The sequence below is a fragment of the Notamacropus eugenii genome, chromosome 5 (assembly GCF_028372415.1).
Source record: "Notamacropus eugenii isolate mMacEug1 chromosome 5, mMacEug1.pri_v2, whole genome shotgun sequence".
Taxonomy (NCBI): Eukaryota; Metazoa; Chordata; class Mammalia; order Diprotodontia; family Macropodidae; genus Notamacropus; species Notamacropus eugenii.
The window spans coordinates 103,192,229-103,210,959 of record NC_092876.1 but is presented as its reverse complement, the minus strand read 5'-3'; the positions used below and the strand labels follow the sequence as shown (position 1 = coordinate 103,210,959).

General features: G+C 38.5%; 1 protein-coding gene across 2 annotated transcripts in view; it reads left to right on the top strand.

Annotated features, from left to right (window-relative positions):
- Positions 1 to 252: 252 nt before the first annotated feature.
- Positions 253 to 18,731, top strand: part of MRPS31 (mitochondrial ribosomal protein S31) — a 28,437-nt gene continuing 9,958 nt past the window's right edge. The window contains exons 1-4 of one of the 2 annotated variants that reach the window (XM_072610443.1): positions 253 to 563; positions 3,676 to 3,981; positions 4,994 to 5,152; positions 16,424 to 16,561. In XM_072610443.1, coding sequence (XP_072466544.1) covers positions 439 to 563; positions 3,676 to 3,981; positions 4,994 to 5,152; positions 16,424 to 16,561 — 728 coding nt within the window. In that variant the 5' untranslated portion in view covers positions 253 to 438. Of the gene's footprint in view, positions 564 to 639; positions 772 to 3,675; positions 3,982 to 4,993; positions 5,153 to 16,423; positions 16,562 to 18,731 lie in introns of those variants that run through there. The other variant, XM_072610444.1, reaches the window with a different exon arrangement.

Sequence of the window (18,731 nt, the reverse complement as noted above, 5' to 3'; positions counted from 1 at the left end):
TTGTCAGGATTTTAAGTCCAAGGGCCTTGAGTCAAACCCAGGCTTTGGGTCACCAGCCCCCTGGGTGACCTTGGGAAAGTCCTTTAACCTCTCTGGCACTCCGTTTCATTACCAGTAAAATGAGAAAACTGGATTAAACTGGACTTTAAAGTCCCTCCCTGCCTTAAGGAAGCCGTGTCACTAAAATTAACAGGTGCTAGTAAACACCAGCTAGCGCGTGGGGCTCAGAGAATTAAAGTCCCGATCCGCGCAGGCGCGCTCCTCTCCCAAGGCTGGTGACGTCATGCGTGACGCCGGGCAGCCCCGGAACCGAGGGACGGAACTCCGTAAGTAGCCGGATGGAAGGGAGAGCACACGGAAGAAGCAAGCGGAAGAGGGAAGCGTTGTTTCGCGGAGAGAACGCGTGGCTTCCGGTCTGTTTCTTCATTCGCCGCCGCGATGTTCTCCCGCGTCTCGGTTCTAGGGCCCGGCCGCCCCCTCCTCCGCCGTCTTCCCTGCATCCCCGGTAGCCCCGAAGTGGCGATGGAGACTCGGGGCCTGTGGCCCGTTCCCGGCCCGGCCAGGTACCGCCCTGCTCTCTCTCCCTCCGCTCCCCGCAGTGGGGAGCCTGGAGGTCACCGTGGCAACCGCGCGCGCCTCGTGCCCCGCCCCCGTGCCTTCTGCTCCTCGTCCCCTCACCCCGTGCTCTCTGTCCCTTCCACGGCGAGTGTTGGTCGAGCCCGGCCTCCCTTTCGGGCGGCGTGCGGGCCTCCTTTACCTGTAGTGTAAAGGGTAGGCCGGGGAATATTGATAAGGAATATTGATAGTTTGATACTTTAATATTATATCGATAACAACATTAGCGGTAAAGACTTGTGTTAGCTCCCGTTCCTTCTTGCACGAGCAGCCACCCCACGTTTGCTGAATTTAACCCTTAGTGGTCACCCTGTCCGGCCGTTAGCGTAACTTCCTGCTCATCCCTCCCCAGCGCCAGGCTCTCCCGGAGCGCCGGGCCTGCAGGCCGGAAGACCTGAGTTCAGATCCGGCCTCAGACGCGTCCGAGCTGTGAGACCCCGGGCTAGTCGCTTGACCCTGCCTGCCTCAGTTTCCTCCTCTGTAAAACGGGCGGGAGAAGGAAAGGGCAACCCCTCCCCACAGCGGGGTCAGAGAGTCAGTGGTGGGACAGCAGATTCCCTTCGTCGTATTGTGCGCGCCAGCCGAGCTGGGCGGGAGTAGGTCTGCCGCTGTTGTAGTAAAGTTTGAAGGAATGCACAGGAGGAACATGAAGCATTGGGGGTAGAAGACCTGTACTGTCAAGTATGGAAATACAGACATAGTATGGTAGGAAGTATCGGAGATCTCATCTGAGGGGAAGCCAGAAGCAGCTGCATGGAAGAGCTAGTATCTAAACTAGAAGGATAGACGGGTGAGAAATGGGCCTTTCAGCCGTGTGACCAAAGGGATGGAAGTAGGAAAGACCTGCATGACTCTTTTGAGTAGTGAGTTTTTTCATTTGGCTGAAGCATGATATATGCAGACATTAGGCTGAAAAACCTCTTAAAAGCCATATGAAAATGTGCTCTAGATAAGAAATAGAGAAATGTACATTTAATGCAAATCAAAACAGCTCTGAGGTACCACGTACCTATCAGACTAGCTAACCTGATAAAATGGGAAAATGATAAATGTTGGAGATGAGGGAAAATTGGAAAATGCATTGCTGGTAGAGTTGTGCACTGATCCAACCATTCTGGAGAGCAACTTGAAACTATTCCCAAAGGTTTATAAAACTGTGCATACCCTTTGATTCAGCAGTACCATTGCTAGGTGTCCCAAAGAAATCCTAAAAATGGGAAAAGGACTCGCATGTACAAAAATATTTATAGTGGCTCTTTTTGTGGTAGCCAAGAATTGGAAATTGAGGAAATGCTCATCTTTTGGGAAATGGCTGAATAAGTTGTGGTATATGAAGGGAATGGAATGCTATGTTCCATATTAAATGATGAGCAGGCAGACTTCAGAAAAACCTGGAAAGATTTACATGAACTGATAATGAGTGGAGTAGAACCAGGAGAACATTGTACACAGTAACAACAATGGTGTACAATGACTGTCCTTGATAGACATGGCTCTTCTCAGCAATGCTAGGATCTAAGACAACTCTAAAAGACTCATGATGGAAAATTCTGTCCACACCCAGAAAAAAGAACTCTGGAGTCTCCATGCAGATTGAAGCATACTATTCTCTTTTTTTGTTTTTTCTTTCTCGTGGGGTTCTTCCCGTTGGTTCTAATTCTTTACAACATAACTAATATGAAAATATGTTTACTGTAAATGTATATGTAGAGCCTCTATCAGACTGCATGCCATCTTGGGGAGGGGGAGACAATTTAGAACTTAAAATTTTATGGAAGTGAATGCCTATAAATGAATGAATGAATGTTTTTTTAAAGATGTATGTTTAAGCAACTCTGAGGTTTCAAAAGTGAGTAAAGAAAATGAGACCTCTTGGGCTGCCGGAAAACAGACATTAACGTACAGTTCGTGGAAATGTGAATTGATATACCCATTCTGGAAAGCAATTTGGAACTAAATTTGCAAAGCCATTATACTGCCTATTCATTAACCCAGCAGTACCATGACTAAGTGTATACTCTCAACAGATCAAAGAAATATTATGGCAGAGAATTGGAAACTGAGGGAGTGCCCACCAGGTGGGGAATGGCTAAACAAATTGCAGTACATGAATATGATGGAATATTATACTACAAGAAATAATGAAGGAGATAGTTTTAGAAAAACTTAGGAAGACTTGTTATGAAGTAATGAAGAGTAAAGTGAGAAGAACACTGTATACAGTGATAAAATTGTAATGACAAGCAACTTTGAAAGACTCAGGAACTCTGACCAACCCAGTGACCATCCACCATCCCAGAGTACTGATGAAGAGCTGTGCCACCCATCTTCTTACAGGGTGGTGACAGGCTCAGGAGGCAGAATAAGGTGTATTTTTGGACTCTGTAGTTTGTTGCAAGAGTTTTCTTTTTCTTTTCTCCCCAACTGGGGAATGAAAGAATGGGGAGGCGTAAAGGAGAGAAAATAAATGTATACTAATTGAAAAGTAAATCAACATAAAATACTGGAAATGTAGGTTGGTGTCAGATAAGGCTAGAAAGTGTTGAATGCCAACAACTTTTAGTAGGTGTTAGGGAGCCATTGAAGATTTTGTTTTGTAGGGTTTTATCCTGAAGAGAGCTAAGCATGAGAAAGATAACTCTGGTATATGGGATTGATTAGAATAGGAAAACACAGTGTCAGGGAACTCAGGTAGAAGTCTGTTGAAGGAGTCTACGTAAATAAAAGGTGCAGAGAGTAGAATAGGAATGTAGTGGGAATGTAAAGGGAAGGGATAGATAGGGATATTTTCAAGACAGAATCAGTAAGCCTTAACAAGTGATTAGATGTGAGGAATCAAAGATGACTAAAGCTGGAGACCCAGAGAATGGTAGTGGTATTGACAGGTAAAGGTGATATTATTAAATGCTAAAGTTTTAAGGGGAAAAAGTTCCATTTTTGACTAAAAAGTATAGATTCAGAGTTTTGAATGCCATTTAGAGTAGCAAATAGTACTTTTTTGTATTACCTTCATATAATATACACATTTCTTTTTCCTTTTCTTCAAAATTTTTTTCCTAGGACAGAATACAAAATCCAACAGTGTTTCAGCACAAACAGTATGATCTACAGCAAGAAAGATGAGTCTTCTGTTCCTGTTGCAAAGATTTCTGATGGTGTTCCAGAGAGCCAGGATAATGGAAAGGAAAATGCAAATAATAACTTGTTGAATATTATAAAGGGCATGAAAGTTGAATTAAGTGTGCCAAACATGTTAGAGGACACACAGACTCATACAACCAAGACCCAAAGGAAGGAGGAAGCTAAAAATTTGGGGAGGGCAAGTAGTGTCAGTCGGAAAGCTGTGGAAGATTCTTCACCTGAGAGGTAAATTGAATTTTCATTTGAATGTTCTTTGGTATGATGGTTTTGATACTCCACTTTTTTTTTTCCTCTTGAATTTGTACTGTTCAGATTGGAGCTTTTTGAATTCTGGTCCTGCTGACTCCAGGACTGCTGCTCTATCCACTGTGTCACCTAGCACTCTTTAATAACAAATAAATGTTGCTCTTTCTCCATTCAGTCTAATTCCAGTACTTCATTGTGATGTGTAGGTGTTCCTGGATTCTCCAAGACTATGCCCATTGGAGTATAAATTCTGGTAGGTCATACTGAGATTGATAGGCTTCAAGTATAGGTCCACTGATAAACCTATGACAAGCCCTCAGTCTATAGAGAATAAGCTAAGTTCTGAGAAATTTTCCACTGAGGGAATAAATGTTTTTAGCTACAGTGATTGATAAAGATATTCCAATAAGGTATATAGATAGATTAGAATAGAAACAGATGGAGTCAGGAAAATTAATTAAAAGGCTATTAAAGGAGTCTTACCAGTTACTGGAAAGAGAATGGAGAAAGATTTGAGAGGAGAAATCTAACAAAATTTCAATCATGTAATTACTGAAGAAAAACATGAACACCACTAATATAGTGATGAACCAAAGAACTCTTGTTAATCTCATATTATTTATCTGTTCTTAGATTGTACTTGAAAGTAATAAAATTGAATCTTTACCAATATTGTGTAATTCAGACTTTCTACTGAAATAAATCTGACCTCCCTACTTCATTAACTTAGAATGAGTTTTATAATATATACATACAAATCTATTTAATACAACATCATTCTAAGGTTAAATGTGCTTCAAGAAATGGGTGTTTTAAAAACAAAGTAATATTGAGGAACTCAAATTTATTTTTGACTCCTTAAGCTCTTAACCTAGTGGAGCTATATGATTTGGTATAAAAGGCAAGATAGATGACAAGGCCATCATTTTACATTTTGGTTAAGAGATAAAGAAACAGTACATAATATTCTGTTTTCTTTCACATTCTTCAGTCAGCAGTCATTGAGTCCTGAATTAGTGGCTGCTGCAGCTGCTGTTGCTGATTCTCTTCCTTTTGACAAACAGTCAGTCAAGTCAGAGTTGCTGGATCAATTGAGGAGACATGAGAAAGACTTCAGAGCACGCCAAGGAAAAGAAGCAGTTAAAATAAGGTCAGTAAATTGAATGGTGATCTTTGTAGTGTCACTCAAATTAATCATTTTTTCATTTAGCTGATATGTGTCAAATAGAGTTTAATATAAATTTATCAGAAAAACAATTAAAAATGCCACAAGTTAGGTATTTTTATTCATCAAAAGGCTATTTTTTAAAAGTGAAAGTGAAAGGAAGACAGTAACTCTGACAAAATCTTTTTTTCTTTTTAGTTTTCAACCCAGGATTTTGAGTTTCAAATATCCTCCCTTTCTCCTCCACAAGGCTATATCTGTGCCATTATGTTAAACATATAATCATATTTCCACATTAGTCATGTTGTGAAAGAAGAATCGGAACAAAAGGGAAAAACAAGAGAAAGAAAAATACAACAAAAAAAATAGTAGGCTTCTATCTGCATTCAGATTCCACATTTCTTGGTCTGGAAGTGAAGAGTATTTTCTGTCCTGAGTCTTTTGGAATTGTCTTGGATCATTGTATTGCTGTGAAGAGCTAAGTCTATCAAAGATGGTCATCATCGAATAATATTGCTGTTACTGTATAGAGGGTTCTCCTGGTTCTCACTTCACTCAGCATCAGCTCATATAAGTTTTTCCAGGTTTTTCTGAAATACACCTGCTTGTCATTTCTTATAGAATGTTAGTATTCTATTATATTCACGTACCATAACTTATTCAGTCGTTCCCAAATTGACAGGCATCCCCTCAATTTGTAATTCTCAGCCACTGCTAAAAGAGCTACTCTAAATATTTTCGTGCATATGGGTCCTTTTCCCATTTTTATGATTTCTTTGGGATACAGACCTAGAAGTGGTTTTGCTGGGTCAAAGGATATGCACAGTTTTATAACCCTTTGGGTAGAGTTCCAAATTGTTCTCCCAGAATGGTTGGATCAGTGCACAACTCCACCAACACTGCATTAGTGTTCTTATATTTTTTCCAAGATTTATTGTTTTCCTTTTCTGTCATGTTAGCCAATCTGATAGGTGTGAGATGTTATCTCAGAGTTCATTTGCATTTCTGAGTCTAATCAATAGTGATTTAAAGCATTTTTTCATATAACTAGATAGCTTTAATTTCTTCATCTGAAAACTGCCTTTTCATATCCTTTGACCATTTATCAGTTGGGGAATGACTTTTAATCTTATAAATTTGACCCAGTTCTCTATGTATTTTAGAAATGAGGCTTTGATCAGAGACATTGGCTGTAAATATTGTTTCCCACCTTTCTGCTTCCTGTCTAATCTTGGTTGCATTGGCTTTATTTGTACAAAAACATTTTCATTTAATGTAATCAAAATTATCCATTTTACATTTCATAATGTTCTCTGTCTCTTGTTTGGTCATAAATTCTTCCCTTCTCCATAGATCTGTCAGGTAAACTATTTTTTGCTCTTCTAATTTACTTGCAGTATCACCTTTTATATCTAAATCATGTGCCTATTTTGACCTTATCTTGGTATATAGTATAAGATGTTGGTCTATGCCCAGTTCCTGCCATAATGTCATCCAGTTTTCCCAGCAGTTTTTTTAAATTGTGAGTTCTTATCTGAGAAGCTGAAGTATTTGGGTTTATCAAACAGTGGATTAGTATAGTTATTGACTACTATGAGAAGAACTTCCATTTAAGGAAATATTAAGGAAACTTTTTTCTAAGTGAAGTAAATTGCTTGATGTGTACACAGCATGGCCAGTAAATTCTTCTTTGGCCTTCATAATCTTTGTCTATATGCTAATTGGGGACAGCTAGGTGATGCAGTGGATAGAGCACCAGTGCCAAGAGTCAGGAGGGCCTGAGTTCAAATCTCACCTCAGACACTTGACACTCACTAGCTGTGTGACCTTGGGTAAGTCACTTAAGCCCAGTTGCCTCATCCTGGATCATCTCCAGTCATCCTGATGAATATCTGGTCACTGGATTCAGATGGCTCTGGAGGAGAAGTGAGGCTGGTGACCTGCACAGCCCTCCCTCACTCAAAACAAAGTCAAGTGCAAGTCATGTCATTATTTCTCTGATGGCATGGTGTTCTTCAAGCAACGAAGGATGAACACACACACACCTTATACTAATTACAGAATCTTTATGCCCAGCCTAATGACATTCCCATAGGTACAAAATTCTGATTGTAAATTGTAGAGAAATAGAAGCCTAGTTATTATACATATATTTTTAAAGTTATAGTAAAAAAAAAAAAGCCAAAGTGAAGCTTTTGCAGATTGAGGTTAAGAAGGTTAACAGTAAGCATTTTGTGGACTCTTTGGAAACACTAGAAATCAGCCTTTGCTGGAGGAAGTACATAAGCCAGTCTTGATAGTTTCAGTTATATTAACCTAGGAACATTTTTGCTTCCTCAGTTTTCACTTATTAGTTTTTCTCCCCTTATGTGCTGTATATATCAACTCCACTTTCTGAGGCAGTTTCAAAGATGAACAGTAATAGATCTGGATCTCTGTAGATGTTCTACTATCTTTTTTCCACAGCTTAATAGTATTTTATTTTTTCCAGTTTCATGTAAATTTCAACTAAATTTTTATAAAGATTTTGAGTTCCAGATTTTTTTCCTCCATCACTTTCTCCTCCCCAAGAGAGCAAGCAGTCTAATAAGGGTTATACATGCACAATTATATTAAAATATTTCTACATTAGTCATGTTGTGAAAGAACAATCAAAACAAAAGGGAAAAATCACCAAAAAAATGAAAATAGTACGCTCTCATCTACTTGCTGGCATCATTTTTTTTTTTCTGTAGCTGTGAATGGTATTTTCCATCAGTGGTATTTTGGAATTGTTTTGGATCATTGTATTGCTGAGAGGAGCTAAATCAATTATAGTTGATCGTCACACAGTGTTACTGTTACTTGTGCAGTGTTCTGGTTCTGCTCGTTTCACTTAGGCTTCAGTCCAAGTCTGAAATCTGCTTGTTCATCTTCACATCTTCTTAAGCCCAGCTTATTCTTTTCTCTTTATCTACACTTTCTGCCTTGGTGATATCATTAACTGTGAGTTCAAATGCCTTCACTGTGCAGATGACTCCTAATCTTGACCTCTCTACTGAGCTCTATTGCTATATTACCAAATGCCTTAGAATTTCTCTGGGTGTTCCATGATCACCTCAAATTCAACATCTCCTACATGCAGTTCATATTTCACCCAAAATCTGTCCCTATACCAAATTACCCCACTTCTGTTAATGACATCACTATCAGTCAACTTACCCAAGTTTACACAGTTGGGGTCATGACTGACTGTTCATTCTTCTACCCCTATATCCAATCTGTTGTTAAGCTTAAGTGATCCTACCTTCCCTCATCTCAAAACTTTGACCCCTGCTTAGGTCTTTGCTACTTCTCTTTTGGACTCTTGAGAAAGCTTCTTTATTTGTCTTCCTTCTTTCAGTTTCTTGCCTTTCCAATTCATCATCCACCCAGCTGACATATTGATATTCCTAAAAGAGAACTGTTACCTCCTACAGAATATCTTCAGTGGCTCCCTCTCACCTCTAAGATAAACTACAGAATCCTCAGCCTCTGATTTCATGTCTTCCATAGTTCAACTTCTGCCCACCCTACCAGTCTTATTCCATATTACTGCCAATCATGTGCTCTCTGTTCCAGTTATACTAACCTGCTAGGTATTCATCATATGGGACATTCCATCTTTCCTCTCTGTGATTTTGTGCAAGTGCTCTCTAAGTCTGGAATTAATGGTTGACTGAACGTTTATTAAGCCCTTCCTATTTTTAGAGCATTGTGTGAGGTGCTGGAGATACAGAAAGAAGAGCAAGACAGTTCTAGTTCTCAGGAACAAACTTACATTCTAATAGAAGGTGATGAGTGGTTTCAGCTATAAGGAAGATGGAAAGCCACAGTGGTTTTAGGGTACAGTAGCAAAGCAAGTGATAGTGCATCTCCTTTAATGTCATTTCCATGGATAAAGTCATATCTGTTTCTGTTATTGAACCATTTGACAGTGACAAGGACCTTGGCGTCAAGAACTTTCTTTTGCAAGTCTTTAGTCTGCAGAAGCATTCACTTTGCATGAAAGTTGATCCCCTGGATGTTGGCTATGGGAGCTGGCCTGGAAGCAGAATCAGTGGTTTCCAGTGTAGATTGTGGGGGATGGGATAAGGATCCTGGATTATCTCCATGACTGCCTAAAGGAAAGTTGTGTTAGAAGTGGTGTTAGTGACTTAACAACTTTCCTGGCACATGCAACCTCTGTTTCCTTCAGGGTACCTTGCTACTTCAGCTAGGCTGGCATTTGTGCCCAGTGGGTGACGTGGTGGGGGGTGTCTGTCCCTGTCTCCACAGAGGCTGCTCCTGTGGATGGTTGCTCTAGTGCCTGGGCTGGAAGCAGGGTCAATGTGTTGGTATGGAGAGGGGTCATATGCATGGGGCACTGCGCTCCCAAGGGCTCTTGGGTTTACCTTCTTGTTATACCAACAACCCTCTCTCTTCACTTTGCTTTAACAAATCCCTAACTTCTTTCAAATCACAGGTTAGCCACCACTTCCTATGTGAGGCTATTCTGGATGCCCTCCCAACCTAGTTCACAAGCTTGCTCTCTCTCTTCTTCTTTTTCTCTCTCTCTTTTGTTTTGTTTTACTTGGTATATGTGTTGTATATTTGTATGTGTGCATGTATCCTCCCAGTTCAATGTAACTTTCATGATGATAGTGGCTACTTTGTTTTTGTATATATCTCTAGTGCCTAATGCCTTCCTTATAATAGGCACTACATGCTAATTGAATTGAATTGAATTTTCATTATCTCATGTCACCTTGGTCTACTTGGTGAAGTTTAATGAGTGATGTTACTTTAAAGATTTGCTTTAAATTATTCTTGAAGGGTTTCTTTTGACAGACTCATTGATAGCAAGTTAAAGGAAGGCAACTATACAGCTGTTGTGGTGTTCTGGTGTTTTATCAGTCTAGCTCCAAATACGTAAATGTTAGTAATGATATTATTTAAATGGGGCCAACGTATAGTAGCAAGTTAGCACTTCTGGCCAGGAAAATTTCTTCTTACTTGTGTCCTAAAGCTGCTTCTGAGCCTTCCTCAAAGTTGACAGGATTTTTCATCTATTTGCAGTTGGGCAGATTCAGTCAGAAGTTAGGTATTGGATCCCTGGGGTTAGGTTTTGGTTTCCTGCAATTTTGCCCTTTATCCTGATTCCTGATGGTGATTGACTTAGTTCCCTTGATGTGAATTATCATTTAGAGAGACTTGGAATGTAGTAAAGCTGTGCCAGACTAAATCTTATGCTTTTTTGGTAATTAAATTCATTTAGAGCCTTCAGTTCTGTGATGCTAATGAAAGTAGTTGTAACATTTCCTGGATTCTAGCTTGGGCCTTCAGCCTTTGTCTGTGTTATCATCAAGCCTTTGTGCTGCTGCTAACCCAGTTCTTAGGGTTGTTAGCGTATCATTGCCTCCTGACTGTCTTGAAAACTTTCTGTGGGGGATATGAACTGTGTGTTCCTTAAATGGTTTCACTCTTTTTAAGGAACTTATTATAACTGGATCACTTACAAGATACTTCTTGAACTCCTTTTTTCAGTCATCTAATTGCTGTTTGTCCCTGAATTCCTGTCTTTTTAGAAGTTCCCTCATTCCCTGGATTGGGCAGTTTTTCAGGGTTTTAGATGTCTTTTTCCTACATTACTTTTCAGTTTTACATGCAACTTTTGTTTCATTAATTTTTTTTTTCATTTGTAATACATTTATGCCACAGGTACAGGTGCCAGGAGGGAGATACAAAGTTCACCTAAAACATATTCCTTATTCTCAAGGAGTTTTTAATCCATTAAGGAGCGCCCTATCTACAGTCTAGTAGTAGACACCAGTCAGTCAAACTTTTATTAAATGCCTAATAGGTGCCAGGCACTCTGCTTATCTTTGGGGATAAGGGCATAAAAACAAAATTGAAATAGTCTCTTCACTCAGTGGGCTTATACTCTTTTGGCAGAGATAAAATGTACATAACTATATATAAAACATACTGCATAAATAGAAGTTGATAGGGCATGGACTATTGGAGGGTCAGGAAAGTCCATGAGTAGAAGATAATGCTTGAGCAGAGTTTCAAAGGGAGCAAGAGATTCCAAGACAGAGGTAGGTGTGAGAGCTCTTCAGGCATGGAGGACACCTAGGGCACAGATATAGGCAGTAATATGGAAGAGAGGCAGGGTGGCCTATTGACTAAAGAGATGGCCTCCGAGTCAGGAATCTCTGGGCAATCTTCAGTGCCCCGGGCAAAGTGCAGACTAAAATTTGCAGAGCAATTGTTGATCTTCATTGCTAATAGAACTTTTACTCACTGGAGAGTTCTCTAATCGATGAAGTCATAAAATTTCATTTTGACCAAAAACAAAACTAATTCGCTTATATAGTGAGTGTATTAAGAGAGTTAGGAAACATGAAAGGGAAGGTTGCCACCAACTTGGGATATTAGAGAAAATTATTAATTGATGATGATGACAAAGATGAATGAAGATGAAGGATAAAGCATTTATTAAGCCCCCATTATATGCCAAGCACTATACTAAATTCTGGGGAAACAGAAAAAACTGGAATTGCCACTGCTTATACTCTAGTTGTGAGAGATAGTATTTTCATGTATTAGCCGAAGGGCAGATAGAAAGGCACAGAAGACCTGGGGGTGTAGAGATGGTAAGGGTAGCAAGGCCTAGGGTTCTCTAGGATCTAACATCGGGAGGTTAGATGACAGCACCATGGGGTTGCCAGGCATGTAGAGGCAAGGCCTAGTGCACCTCTGAAGGCATTGACCAGACAAATAGTAAGTCCTAGCATTTTCCATCCCATTGGGAGGAGTAGAATGAGTGAGCCCCATCTCCAGGCCCTGTGAGCAGCTAAGTGGCCCAGGAGGAAGGGGCAAGGCAAGGGAGAAGTCACAGTGATATTTGCAGCTTATGGCTTGAGATAGAAGATAAGGCTGTTGAGACGATGACCAGGGGTTATAGTTCTGTGAGACAAGTCAGCTTTGTGATATTTAGTGGCCAGAAATGGCATTCTTAACCTGCTTAGACTTTTCTGTTTGTGTGCCGTTGATCACAAGGGGTATTGAACCCTAAGAGGACAAAAGTCCTGTGCCAAAAGCACTAAGAGTCATAGGGCCTAAGTTCACCTCCCACTTCAGTGCTTACCGGCTGGGTTACCTTGGGGAAGACATTTAACATCCTTAAAGAGTATCATCATTTTCCTCATCTTTAAAAATGAGGGAATTAGACTAATGGTCTCTACAGTTCTTGCTATCTCTTTACCTGTTATCCTTCAATCTGAGATATATCAGTAAAATGTTAGGAATCATAATGGCCTTTAAAATTTTCTTTGTGTGGATCTGCCAACAATATGATATAAGAAGGAGTTGTGAAAACCAAAGTTGTGTTCTTGGTTCTTCTTAGAATCAATTAGTTATGTGACTATTAACAAGTTGTATAACTCTCAGTTAAATCTTAGTTTTCTTCACATATAAAAATAAATGGGTTGAGCTTTAAAGTCTTTTTGGTGTCTAAAATTCTATAATTCTAAGTATTGAAATGTGTGTAATCCTTAAACATGTAGCTTTTTCTTGTTAGGATTATTTGAGAATTAATCTGATTCAAAGGATTGTTGTTTTTTAAAGAAAACTTGAACATAAAAATGAGTAAAAATTTTTTAATAGAGCTTTATGAAAAGGAGCATGTTCAGATTTATAAAGATACATTGACATTACCTGGAAATTGTCTTATAAAACAAAACTGTTGCCTTTTGTAGTATTGGAGTGATTGTACTCTGATCAATACAGTGACCCAAGATAGTTCCAAAGGACTTATGATGAATTATCCATATCCAGAGGAAGAACAAATGAACTCTGGGTACAAATTGAAGCATACTTTTTTCACATTATTTTCCTTGCTTGGGAGTGGGGGAAGAGCAGCAATATGGCTAATATGGAAATATGCTTTACTTGACTTCTTGTGTATAATTGATATGTTGCTTACCTTCTCAATGGGTAAGGGAGGGACTAGAAGGAGGGAGAGAATTTGGAACTCAAGATTTTTTTAAGTATTTAAAAAATAAAATGTTAGGGCAACAACAAAATAGATTAGATTTTTTTTTTTTTAAAGCAAAGAAAATACTTATGTGTCCCCTTCCTAGGCTGCCTGAAGTTCCACAGTCTTTGGGTGTGTAATTAATTTATGACATTATGAAATGGAGACAGGCCTTTGCTGTTCTTTGGGTACTTGCCTGGAAAGACCACAACTGGCAGCAGGAAAGGAGGTGCTAATCATACTTTAATTAAGCCCAGAAGTCATGGGGACAAGTAGCTTGTAAAGGCAGAGACAAACAGCAAAAGAGGTACAGAGGCAGATATTGGTGCAGGGAGGAAGGAATGGGATGGTGAAGAAAGAAGAGGGAGTGAGGCAGAGAATATCACTCACATAACGGTGGATTAGAGCTGGAAGCACTAGGTAGCATAGACCTGACAGATAAGGGGGGTGAGGGTGGGGGCGGGGCAGAAGTTTGAAGTCTCATTTTTATAGAGGTTTGGTAGGGGAAAGGTTCTTAGTTCATTAACATATACAAATCATCTCAATATTATCAGTAAAACTTTTAAGTTAACATGTCCTCATTATCTTGAATCAGGAATTTTTTGGTATTCTGCTGACCTGGAACTGTGGGGGTCTGGAATTTGTCTAGAATTAACATAGCATAGGACCAGAACCCTAAGAGCAATACTGGAATGGCTTCTGCTGATTCAGCACATATTACAAGATGTGAATTTTCTTTACTGTGATACAGTTTGTAAATTATGCTTCTTGAATCTTTGGAACCATTTGTTATATGACTTTCAGGTTCCCCTTTACATCTTAATTTCTGCTATTGCATTTTTATAGTGGCTACTTAAAACTTAATATGCTTACTAGAAGGGGAGAGGTTCTAGTAGGACCAGAATAAGATGCTGTTTTAACACAATGTTTTCCTTTTCTTTTTTTGAAAATATAGTTCATGGGATCATAGTTATAGTCAGATTTTAGAGTTCTGATTATGCTGATTTTTTTCTTTATTGCTTCATACAACTCTTGTTACTTTTCCTTATATGTTTCATATTACTCATTATCGCTATATTATATTACCTATATATTATTATATATTATATAATTAATATAACGTATTATATATATTATTATGTAACATATTTAACTACTATCTAGTGCTAGACATATAGGTTGTTTTCTCAGTATTTTTCTGTTGCAATTAAACAACTGATTCTGATCAGTAAAAAAATTTGTGTTGGAAAGAGAAATAATGAAAACCTATAGAGAATTTGTCATCTTAAAGTTCATGATAGAGCCTTCCTCCAATTGGAAAATGATCAGTAGATGAATAGGCAGTTCTCAAAGCTATCCAAGATGTGAAAAAATGCTTCAAATCACTAATAATTAGAGAAATGCACATTAAAACAGCTTTGAGGTTCTACCTCACATTCATCAGATTGGTAAAGATGACAAAAATGGATAATGACATGTTAGATGGGCAAGGGGGAAAAAAGACAATTCATTATTGGTGGAAGTGTGAATTGGTATAGCCATTCTGGAAAGCAGTATGTAACTAGGTTTTGAGAGTCACTAAACTGTGCGTTCCCTTTGACCCAGTGAGATCTTTTCTGGGTCTATACCCAGAGCAAAAAGACATGTTTGTATAAAAAATATTTACAGTAACCCTTTTTTTTAGTGGCAAAGAACATGAAACTGAGGGGATGCCCATCATTTGGGAAATGGCCAAACAAGCTATGCTAAATAAATGATTGTAAGAAATGATATCAGAGAAACCTAGGAAGACTTGTATAAACCGAACAGAGTCAAGTGAGCAGAACCAGGAGAACAACATTTACAATAACAACATCCATAAAACAACTTTGATAGACTTCCAGAAGATTGATGATCTATGGTGCTACCCACCTCCTAACAGAGAGGTGATGAATTCAAGATTCAGAGTGAGGCACACATTATTTGATGTGGATAATGTGGGAATTTATTTTGCTTGCTTGTGAATATTTGTTAAAAATATTCTTTCTTTTAAATTGACAACTAGGTGGGGAAGGTGAGAAAAAATGAATGCTTGTTCATTGAAAGATAAAATAAGATGAAGGAAAAAATTTTAAGTTCATGATTGCCAGAGAATCTGGGCATATAAGACATACTCTAAATTTTAAGGAAGCATATTTCAACAAGATCAGAGAAAAGATTTATATCCCTTTGACCTGAGATTATAAAAGAGAAGACATTTCAGAAGAAGAGTTTCAGAAATGAAGGTCTGCCAACACAAAGAGAATGATGAAGCTTCCCCAAAGAGAACTATCTGATAAGCCCAGAGTTTAAAAATATGTGTATAAAGAAGGAAAGACGTGACTAAGGAAGTCTTCCAAAGTGGCATACTACAAAAGTAGCATCAAGAAGACTAAGGCCCCAAATGAGCAGAGACTCAACAACAACAACAAAAAACTTTTTAAAAGTGTGTTTGGGGAAAAAAGGAGGATGAGGTCTCGTGCATGGAGCACTTATATAAAACCTAAACAATACAGAGAAAGCAGAGCAAGAGAAAAGATAGAGACTAGATGAGTACTTAGAGAGTTCGTAAGGGTATTAATAGAGCTGTTAAAAATTTTGATGAGTTGACCTATATGATCACTTAAGTTCTAAGATTCTGTGTTCCTGTTGTATGAAAAACTTTAGGGGATAGTTTTTCATGATCTATAAAATTATTCTTAAAACACTTACTGTAAGCTTAAGTACTTTCACTCAGCTCTCTAAATAGTACTTTGTCCCAGGTAGAAATGAAAAAAAGTTTACGAGTCTGTCGTTAAAAGTTGAGCAGATAAGAGAGCTTCTTGCTGTTCACATGTAGCAATGAATTAGTGACTTTAAGTGTCTTTGCTGTGGACTGTAGTTTTATTGAGATTGTCTTCTGTTCTTTTAAACTCAGAGCTTGTGGTTTATTTTAAGTTTAAAGGACTACTATAGTTTTTAATGAAGAAATCCAGAGAACAATTTAAAAAATAAAATGAGAAGTTTAAAGAGCTATAGTAAGGGACTATTAACTGATGTCTTATGGTTGCTGATTTATACCTGTCAGTTCAAAGTATCTATGATACTTTGATATAACGATTAAGTAGCATGAGTCATCATTACATGTCAGATAACTTATTGCTATTTTGTGGTTAGAATTTTCAGTGCTCATCTAGCCATTTTTGTTGTTTAAATTTCAGTGACATAATTTCAGATATGAAGATTGCCAAGTCATCTACATCTCGAATTTATGCCAGGCCAGACCGTCAGATTCAGTTTGATGAAGGACATGGATTTTTGTCTCCAAAAGAGTTTTTGGAACATGATTCTAGGAAAAGGTACTTATCTTTAATTCTCAATTTTCATTTGCCTCATCTTCCTATGATGATAAATTCCCTTCTGTTCTCTTGGTTATGGATTTTGACTATGTATCTGACTGCCCATAGAGTATTATTAGGCAGAGAGGTGACGTTGAAGTCTATCCTTCCAGTCTGTGCTGCCCCATTCCATTTACTGAAGGGGGATTCAGCATCCATGTACGTATATTGTTCTAGGAGCATTCATATTATAGGCTGTGTTTAAAATCCTCCTGGACTGATTAGAGTTTGCCTGAGTTGGACTAGGTAAACCTGACCAAATCTTAGATAAGCTGTCTTCATCTGGCAGCCTGGTTTTCAGTTGTACATTAGTGACAGAGGTAAACTCTTACCAGATTATATTAACACACCCTAATCTTTCTCCTTAGCAAGGGAAATCTTGGTGTTGAACCTTGCTACTGCTACTATTGTAAAATATAAAGTGCCCCAGAGAAATTGTTGAAAAATGATAGATCATTTCACTTAATAAAGGTAACTTATAAGCTGTTCTTTTTTTATTGTTGGTTCTATGATTTAATTAGCTTCCACTGGCTTAGTGATGACTTCCACAGGGATGACTTTTAAGTCTATATATACAGCCCTAATTTCTCACTTAATGTGAGTTTTGCATTGCTAGTGGTGTGATGGATATCTTCATCTTGTCACAACCAAAAAATAACCCCTCAGCTCCCTAAACCCATCCTTCCTCCAAGTGTTCCTATTGCTGTTGTGAGGGTACCTCCATCCAGTTGTCTGTGGCTCTTTCTTTTCCCTTACTTCCTATATTTAGTCAGTGATCAAGTCTTACTCTATCTCCACAGAAGCTTTTCCCTTTTTTTTCCTCCATTCACATAGCTGTCTATCTATTTTATTCCCTCAGTAAATTAATTTTATTAAGTGCGTACTATGTGTTAGGTCCTGGAGGTTCAAGAAGCTTACATTATACTAGGAGGGATACAATATGAGCACAGATGAATAAATACAAGGTAATTTCAGAAGAAGGAGATACTAAAGGAGAAAGAAAAGACCTCCATAGGAACTGGCATCTGACTACTGTTAAACTGGTATTTTAAAGTGGAATTTTGTAGCTATTGCTTGCTAGATTTTTGCAAAATATTTGCTAGAGTCTCTTATACTAATTTTTTGTAAAAGATGAGATGTAGAGACTAGAAGAGAGTGTAATTATATGGATTCAGACCCACTGAATGGCTGGATTCTGAGAGAATAGTTGTTAATGGTTCAGTGTCTGCTTGATAGGAAGTCTCCATGTGAATCACCAGGGGCTCAGTACTTGGTCTTGTGCTGATTAACATTTTTGTCAGTGACTTGAAAGACATTCATGGCATGCAGGTGACACAAATTGGGAGAAAGAGCTAACACACTACATGATAGAGTCAGGATCTAACAAGATCTTGACAGACTGGAACAACTCACCAAAACTTGAACTTAAAATAGATTAAAACAGTAGAGAAAAGGTATGGCCTTTCTACCTCCTACCCTTTTTGATCCACTTGTCACGGTTGAGAAGTGACAGTCAAAACCTGGGAATGGTACAAAGGAGTGATTTCTATCTCCATATCTCCAGCCATATTTTGTCATCTGTGTTTGAAAGGTGAGCAATAGAATGATATACTGCAGTGTTCCAAATGTCTCCTGCATTGATCCCATCATTTAAAAGATTGTTTATATTAATGGGCTCCCCTATTAAAATGCAGATCAACCCTGGGGATGTAAGCTGATCAGCAATTCCTACATTATTGAGAATTACCATAATTAACTAATTAGATTGTTTAATACCCAGTTGAGATCTCTATAGTGGGGACAGTTTGAATTGCTAGGAAGTGGGGAGGAGCTGTTATTTTAAGTTGAGAGGAGGCCTGGAGGGCTTTGAATAACCAAAAAACTGCTTAAAAAAAGAGGCACTTGGGGTAGGAAATTGAAGCCCTGGAGATTGAAAGAGAGGCAGAAAACCAATTTTGCCTGGAATCCTGATGTCGAAAATGGCTTTGCAGACTATGGAAAATTGTCTCTCCACCGTAGGTTGCCAAGCCTTATCCTTCAATGGAAAATCACTGTACACAAACAGGAAAACTAAAAAATCCTGTGTTATACTACTTACTTTCCATATTCATTTGTGATGCACATGTATGTG